The 8,495-nt window shown below is 34.1% G+C and overlaps 1 protein-coding gene across 2 annotated transcripts; it reads left to right on the top strand.

Annotated features, from left to right (window-relative positions):
- Positions 1-325: 325 nt before the first annotated feature.
- On the top strand, positions 326-5,205 carry LOC139847370 (transcription initiation factor TFIID subunit 15-like). Of its 2 annotated transcripts, XM_071837035.1 has the most exons (8): positions 326-424; positions 1,638-1,807; positions 1,912-2,276; positions 2,400-2,591; positions 2,835-2,918; positions 3,244-3,325; positions 3,403-3,529; positions 4,717-5,205. In XM_071837035.1, the coding sequence occupies exons 2-8, from the start codon at positions 1,688-1,690 to the stop codon at positions 4,935-4,937; spliced, it is 1,191 nt and encodes a 396-aa protein (XP_071693136.1). In that variant the 5' UTR covers positions 326-424; positions 1,638-1,687; the 3' UTR covers positions 4,938-5,205. The 2 variants fall into 2 exon arrangements, with proteins under 2 accessions (XP_071693136.1, XP_071693137.1); XM_071837036.1 differs by lacking the exon at positions 326-424 and having other exon boundaries at positions 1,693-1,824.
- Positions 5,206-8,495: the final 3,290 nt, after the last annotated feature.

Here is an 8,495-nt window from a genome sequence, read left to right as displayed (position 1 = left end):
TGAGTGAACCCCACGAGTAAAATTCCCACCACTCCGCCGACATGGCCGTCCAACAAAGATAGGTTTTTCGAAGACAATAGAACCATTCATGTCTTGAATCGCCAAAAAAGCATGAGCAATTTGTTCATAGGTAATAAATGCAAATATCCGAAACGACCACACCTTTATTTCCTTAATCGGCCCAAACTTATCGAAAGTGTCTTCGAGCATATTATGTGAAATTCCTTCCTGTCTCAAGAAACCACGTTTAAAGACACAATAAAAATATAAAAAAATAAATAAAAAAGGTAATAAGCCCAATAGGCTCTTAGTCTGACCCAAAATTATTCACCCAATTGTGTAGTGTCACTAATAAGGCGCCCTACAACTACTCATCGTCATCGTTTTTACGACCTCCCTTACCGTCAGTCTCCGTTTATCTCCGGTAAGTGCACATAAACGCTGTTACTTATATCTCACGTTTCCATCATTCGTATCAAACTACGTTCTTAATGAAAATCTGTTTACACGTCAACACAGTAACAAAAATTAGGGTTTTAAAATTATCTGATTCTGCTATGTTGTAATTTATTCTGATGAATGTTAAATTAATATCGATTACGAATTTTGATAACAAATTAATTCTCAAATTATGTTGACCATGTATTGTTTCACAATTGGATTTATTTGTCTTTGTATCAATGGCTTAATTAGATTTTATATATTTGTATTTATTTATGCTTTTATCTCTCTTTGCTGAAATGATATGATTTATTTTTTATAAAACTTTGAGAGACTTACTTTTGAAGGCGTTTAGTTTATAGTTTATAGGATAAATTAAGGGTAAATGTTACAAATTGGTACTAACTTGTTCAAAATTCTCATTTTACACACTCAATTTTGTGTCTAGTGTGTGAATTTAAGTTATTAATTTCGTGTCGTCATCAAAAAGTGGACCTTCTTTATGAGTTTAAATATGTAAGGTATTTAAGTTCTTTTTGAGATTAAAAAAAAAAAAGGATTTTTTTTGACGTTGTGATGCTTCAAAAGCTAAATAAACATAATTTGTATTTGTATGCTAGTAAAAAGAAAGCTTTAGTTCAACTACCATCTAAAAAAAAATATTTTTTGATTATGATGCTTCTGAAGGTAAAAATAATAATCTCTTTTTTGTTGGTAAAATGAGACCTAGATTTTTTTAATTTGATCAAGAAATAGTTGAGTACCAGAAATGAGAAATTTAGTAAAGCTTTTTACCCTTTTGTTAATAATCCATAGACATAATAATGTGAATCAACAGATGATATAAAGCCATGAAGGCAAATATCCATATTTTTTTTATAATTTGGTACTTATGATTATTATTATTATTATTTTTTTTTTTGAAAGGCAATAGTTGACATTGAATACTCTCATATGCCACGCACACTGTTTTATGAAGGAATTTGTTTCATAATACTTATTGTGGATGTGATCAAATGACTTATTGTGGACCTTCACAATACTTATTTTCGACATGTATTTAAGTTTATGTGTTTCATAATACGTAAAATATATACACTTTATATCTTTTGTTATCCTTATTTTTTTTATCCAAAGCTAAAGTGCAATATCTTGGCTCACATAACTAATGCTTTGTACTTTTATGCCTTTTGTAGTGCATGACATTGGTTATATAACTTACGATTTTTTGTGAGATAAGAGCAAAATGGCAAACTACTCGGTTAAGGGAGCCCCTGCAAACGGATCTGTTTATGTTTGTAATCTGCCTCCTGGAACAGATGAAGATATGTTAGCCGAATTCTTTGGCACCATTGGCTTGCTAAAGGTATGGGTTCTAAAAAGGTATTTCTTTACCTGCATATTTCGTTTCATTATTCCACAATATCTCTTTTTTATACATTTCTTAAAGTCTATGTTTCCATTTTGTAGAAAGATAAAAGAACGTGCAGACCAAAGATTTGGTTATATCGTGACAAAGTAACAAACGAGCCAAAGGGAGATGCGACAGTGACATATGAAGATCCATATGCTGCACAAGCTGCTGTTGAATGGTTTAATAATAAAGATTTTCATGGGACTATAATTGAAGTTTTCATGGCCGAGTCAAAAAGTCAACATAATTTGGTTGCACCATCACTTGTTGAACCGAATTTGGTCAATGATATTGGACTGCATGAAAGTGTATTGAACGTGAGTGATGGTGGGGCCCGAGGTAGAGGACGTGGTGATGCTTCCGGAAACGTTTCTTCAAAGGCGTGGCAACAAGATGGTGACTGGATGTGCCCGAATACAAGGTCTGTGATATGACATTGGTGAGCAGCTGATTCTGGCTTTTTTTTAAAACTATTAATGATGTATTGCAGTTTCTTGTAACATGTTTTTGTATTGTTTTTTTTATTACCGTATATTGGTGGCAGTTGTACGAATGTGAACTTTGCGTTTCGTGGTGTATGTAACCGTTGTGGAAGTGCTAGACCAACTGGTGCGTCTGGTGGCGGTGGAGGCGGTGGACGTGGCAGGGGTCGTGGCTGTCCTGATGCAGGAGGTGGTCGTGGTGGAGTTGGTGGTCCCACAGGCCTTTTTGGTCCTAATGATTGGTCTTGTCCAATGTAAGCACTTAACAAGTAAATCATTGTGTTTTATTGTTTCGAATCGACATTTGTTCCTGCTATTAATAGTTAGGCTTTTAATAACGAGTGCCCTTGTGCACTCGTTAAAATTACCTGGAATAAATTTAAGCCGTTGTTTTGATATATTTGGTTTCTATAAAATGAAGACTATTTCACACAAGACATAGGTTAAAGATATTTGGTGATCATGTCTTATATTTAACGGTTAAACTGTTTGTGCAGGTGTGGTAACATCAATTGGGCCAAGCGATTAAAATGCAACATTTGCAACACCAATAAACCTGGTACTACTGAAGGGGGCGTGAGGTATTACAAAGGAACTGAAACTTTTTTTTTTTTCTCATCTAAATGGTAATGTCAAAGTTTGACCAAATATTGTGTTTCTGCTTCAAACCGTAAATGGTTACGTTTGATATCAATGAATGCGCCACTCAAGGCAGAATAGCCGCTTTCTCAAAAGTCGGGACTGCCTTCTTATACATTTTTTTTTTTTTTATATACATGGTATGGTATTCCCATTACATGTATGTTCAATTTAGTTGTGTGTTTAACTAATTGAATTCGAGCTTTATTTTATCTTTATGAAAGGTGAATTAAGACTATATGTTGTATGCTCTTTTTTCTTATGTAGAGGAGGACGTGCTGGCGGGTACAAAGAACTTGATGAAGAAGAACTAGAGGAAACAAAGCGACGCAGGCGGGAAGCTGAAGAAGTACGACCCATTTCTAATATATAATGTTCTTATAAACTTTTATTCTGCATTCGCAAGCCCTTACTATGCAATTTTAGGATGATGGTGAGATGTATGATGAATTTGGAAACCTCAAGAAGAAATTTCGTGTGAAACAACAGCAAACTGAAGTTGGTCAGGTGTTACCTGGAACTGGGCGTGCAGGCTGGGAGGTTGAAGATCTAGGTATGTTAATACTTTTTTGAATGCCTGTTTAATTATAAGTATGTGACAAACGTAGATCAATGTTTATTTATTTGTTTCAATTAGCGTGCTGTAGGCATTAAGTAGTCTTGGTACAGAATTTGATTAAGTAGGCTCATTCTGATCTATGTATCTATGTATAACTGTAGTTATTACTCCGTCTTTTGTTTACTGCGGAGTGTGAAGTATAATTTATGATTTTGGAATATCAAAATGAAAAAATGAATGATAATTTTTAAAAATCATGTGTCATAAATTATAAAAAAATTTGGTAAACTAGAACTAGACGGATAAGGTTTTGTGTTCAAGCTACCTGGTGAGGGTGAGCATTTTTACTCATATGTAATTGGTCTAAGCGGGTTATTCTGTGATCGTTTTCTGACTCTTTTTTGGCCACCACAAGATATGATATGCTGTTAGAACTATTGGTCAACTAAAACTATCGTTGCTTTTTGTGCTGGTTAATGGGAAAAAATGAATTTTAAAGGTCAACAAGATATGGCTAATTCGATAATAAAATCAAACCCGGGCACTCATACTACCCAAGGAACGATTGGCTAAAGCTCAAACTTATACAAATCGTAAACATGTTTTCATGTTATTTGCTGAGCTTTATTGGTTTTGGTTCAAGCCTAAAATTTAGATATTCTAATGGTCAAAAATCAACTGACACGGATCAGATAACTGATTAACCGAGCCACTCAAAACTAATACCTGTTGTTTGTCAAATTAATTAACCAAAAGTTTCAGTTACATGTTATGTTCACCATAACTGACTCGTACCCAAGTCCCCAATATGTTGGGTTAAAGAACATTCTGTGAGAGTTCTCTATTGTTTACTTTGCACAGCATGGTTGAGTGTAATATATTCAAACTCCCACACATTATTGTTCTATATCTCCATGCCTAATTGCACTTGAAATTACAATAACCTAAATTGTTCTGTGTTTGGGGCTTTGAGTTCCTTGCAAGAGGTCTCAGGTTCGAATCTCGTTTGGGACGAATATTTAGTGGTGGCCAGGGAAGGGTTGGAAACATCCATGGAGTAATCCTGTTGGGCTGCATACATCAGAGTATGGGGTCGGATTACTCGCCCTTCCGGGTAGCTCGAACAGGGAAAACCTTCTACCTTTTAAATTGTTCTGTGTGTGTGATACCTGTTTTTGCAGGAGAGAGAAGAGAAAGAAGCAGAGACAGAGGAAGGAACGAAAGAGAGAGTAGCAAGAATAGAGAAGGTGGTGGTGGTGGTAGGCGTAGAAGCAGAAGCAGAAGTCGTGAGAGAGATAGAGGTGGTCGGGATCGGGATCGGGATCGGGATTACAGGTACGACAGAGACAGAGATTATGGTCGAGAAAGGGGTGAGCGTGATCGTCACAGGTATCATCATTAACCCATTAATTGAAGTGGTGTTTATTTCTAAGATTTTTAAGCCGGTGATTGGTTTCGGGTTCGGCATTAGCATTGTGAAGTACTTGCATTCTGTCTTGGACAAGTCTAATCTGTTATGTGGATTCTTTCTGTTAAACAAACAGATATGAGTTGAAACATTTTAGCAGATGGGATATTTTGTTAGGACAGTTTTGGAACTTAATGGTGTCTTATACCCATCATGTACTTTTAAAATTTGTATGTTTTTATTATCTTCTATTATTATTATTATTTAGAAAAGATGGTGCGTAGCCAGTCTCATATAAAACTAAACATTATTATTTAGAAAAGATGGTGCTTAACCAATTTCATTTAAAGCTAAACAGATAAATTTCTGACTAAAATTGTTAACTACTCTTAACTTAATGTTAAAAACTATCAATCTGAAGAATAAAGTTGCTAAAAGCTCGTACATTATCATGTTAGATAAATTAATTTATGAATTGAAGAGATAAAAAGATTACAAAGAAAGATACTCGATTTCACGAATGTAAGTTTTGTTTAGCTCAAAGAAAATTGGACACATTCAAAAGAATTATTTTTACATTTTTTTTTTTTTTAAGTTCTTATTTTTCGTATAAGATGTCTACTTTTATTATAAAAATCATATTTAAGATAAATTTATTTTAAAAAACTGATATTATTATTAATCTATCTATCTTCTATCTTACATACTAAACCTCCACCTGTTTTTGGTCGTTTCATTTTTACGTTTTAAGTTTGCGTTCACACTACAAATGGTCCTCAAACTTTCGCACAAATTACACAACAACCCCTCAGCTTTACACTTTTTCAGGGGTAAAAAACGTAAATTTATAATTTAATTAAAATAAAAAAAACCTTACTCCACCCGAATTTATAACGGGCCCTATCTTCTCGCTCGGTGCGAGTTAAATTTTTCCGAGGCCACCGTTCAACTCGAAAAAATCTCACGAACCCAACGGGACTAACTATATGCAAAACGGACATCGTTAAAAAAACACTAAATAACGGGCCCTATATTCACGCTCGGTGCGAGTTAAATTTTTCCGAGACCACCGTTCAACTCGAAATAATTTTACGAACACAACGCGACTAACTATACGCGAAACGGACATCGTTAAAAAAAATAAATATTTCGGGCTATATTACATACATATATATACATATACAACACGACTAACTATACGCGAAACGGACATCGTATATTCAAATTGGACCGCGCGTCGAATACAACCGCAGCAACGCACGGTCGGATTTTTTCTAGTTAATCATATTTAAGATAAACCAAGTTTTTATAAATAAAGTTTATAATTATTTATACGCATTTTAAAAGATGAAAAAGTTTTATAAATTTACACTATTTAAGAACGAAGATTATATTTACCTTCTAATATAATCGAATTATCTCATAACTGTTTTTGATTCTATCACTTGCCTTACTAAATATGTGGCTAATTAGATTTGAACCCGAGTCCTATGTGGCTAATTAGATTTGAACCCGAGTTCTCTTATGAGAAAATCAAAATCGTAATCATTAGGCCAATGATTTAAGTAGATTATTAATTAATATTAATTATTACTCCGCAAGTTATTAAAGATTAAAAATAAAAGTTTTTTTGTCTCATAGGTAAGAGACTTGAATACCAGGGAAGCCATTTATTCCAATCGTCCCGTGTCTTATCTACGAAAAGTATATATGCTACTCCACATGTACCAATTTCCATTCATGCACCAATTTCTTACATTTCATCTTCTACCCATTATTAATTAATCTCTACTAATATTCTCTGTTAATGTATTTTTAGCATCATTTTTAGGAGGGCAGACTAAATAACCAAATTATATTAATTTTTAATAAGTACTTCTGATCATCTTTCTATAATATTTTTTGTTATTTTTTATTTGGTCAGATTCTTGATTCAACCAAATACTCATAGCATACTATATACTATAGTTTACTTACTATTTGCATTAAACACCCATTTATTTAAAGACATTATATGTGTGGACCCTTTACATTGTAACGAGATCATTGCTCAATTGTCAATTCCCTAGCACGTACGTTGTTATTTTCGTTAATAGTAGTTGTCGGTGATCGAATAAGTTTTGAGCATTTATTGATGAAGATATGGTGGAAGGATAAGGAACAAATAAGATGAGATTATTAGTGATAGATGGATTGCTAAAGAGACCCCATTGCAATGTAAAGGATGAATCTTATGATCAATCCATATGGAAGCCATGGATGGTGACTTATGGTGGGGTTGGATATTAAAGAGAAGACATATGTTAACAAAGTAAAGAATGAACACAAGTGCATGTTCTTGGGTGGGCGTATACAAACAAATATCAAGAAAGACAAACATCAACATTATTTTGATTGAAAATACTAAAATACCTTTTCAAATAATTGAATTTGGTATTTGGTATCTGGTATGTCTTTGGAAATAGTTAAATATATGTGTGCAAAATTAAGAACGGAAATGAGAATATTTTTGCAATTCTCTTAATTGTTGGCGCAATGATATATTCATTAAGTAGTCACGCGTGGTGCAAGATACCAAGCCGAGAAAGCCAAGCAACCACTCCGCTATGTGCCAGTCTCCAGTGCAACCAGGCCCCGATGCACTTGTCTTGTACAAGTTGTTCCCAACCTTGGCAGTAACCGTGAGTTGAAGGCTTTTTCCCACATACAAAATCTTCTTTCCTTATTGAGTCCTTCTGTTATTTCTTTATGTATATAGCCTCTGTTTTTTGTTGAGTATATGTTTGTTTTTGGTTAGCTTTCGGTCGAGTTGTATCATGGGTCCTTTGGACCATTCGGTTGTAATCTTGTTCATAAGTTTTAATAAAATTTGTTGGCTTAAAAAAAAAAAAAAAAGGCCCCATGCTCAATTCCATTGAAGATGCCTCAACTGATCAGAGAAGCATAAAAGGAGCTAGACAGTACTGTCAACGTCTTACTCTTCCTCACAGATGGTTTTAAGTTCAAAACTCACATTTGAGCATAAATAATAATTGCCATTTTCGAGTAGCCAGAAAAGGGTCATGAAGGGTCACAAAATAACCCGATTATAAAACGTACATGTGAGTATCAATCTCACCGTTTCTGCTTAGTGAAAAACTCATCCGTAAATTTGGACTAAAAAGGTTTTAGTTAATTTGGATCTTTATGGTTAGTTTTAGTGAAATGCCGAACCATAAACTGGTCTTTAATACTTTAGTCTCAATTGCCCAATAGTGGAACCTTACACTACCAAAGTAGTACAGTACCACTAGTGAATGGTGACTAGCATCCATGAGTAGTGTTTTATCAAAACTTAAACATGACATTTTTTGTTTGTTTCACTTGTTTTTAACATCAGAAGGAATCGCATATGGAGTTTAAAACTTCCAATAATAATAATAAGTTTTTTAACCCTCGCTTCGCGCTGGGGTTCGGTTTCCAATGTATTTTATGTTGCGTTTATTTTGCAAAATTATTTCGTGGCCAACGATGATGTCGTTGAAACGCAACTCGAGTCGAACGAAAAGGTAT

This window comes from Rutidosis leptorrhynchoides, chromosome 5, assembly GCF_046630445.1.
Source record: "Rutidosis leptorrhynchoides isolate AG116_Rl617_1_P2 chromosome 5, CSIRO_AGI_Rlap_v1, whole genome shotgun sequence".
Classification (NCBI taxonomy): Eukaryota; Viridiplantae; Streptophyta; class Magnoliopsida; order Asterales; family Asteraceae; genus Rutidosis; species Rutidosis leptorrhynchoides.
This window is presented reverse-complemented; position numbering and strand designations above follow the sequence as displayed.

Excerpts from the sequence above, each read along its gene's own strand:
- LOC139847370 (XM_071837035.1), top strand. The coding sequence starts at position 1,688 with ATGGCAAACTACTCGGTTAAGGGAGCCCCTGCAAACGGATCTGTTTAT. Across the intron at positions 1,808-1,911 it reads GCACCATTGGCTTGCTAAAG|AAAGATAAAAGAACGTGCAG; the intron begins GTATGGGTTCTA and ends TCCATTTTGTAG. Across the intron at positions 3,326-3,402 it reads GCAGGCGGGAAGCTGAAGAA|GATGATGGTGAGATGTATGA; the intron begins GTACGACCCATT and ends ATGCAATTTTAG.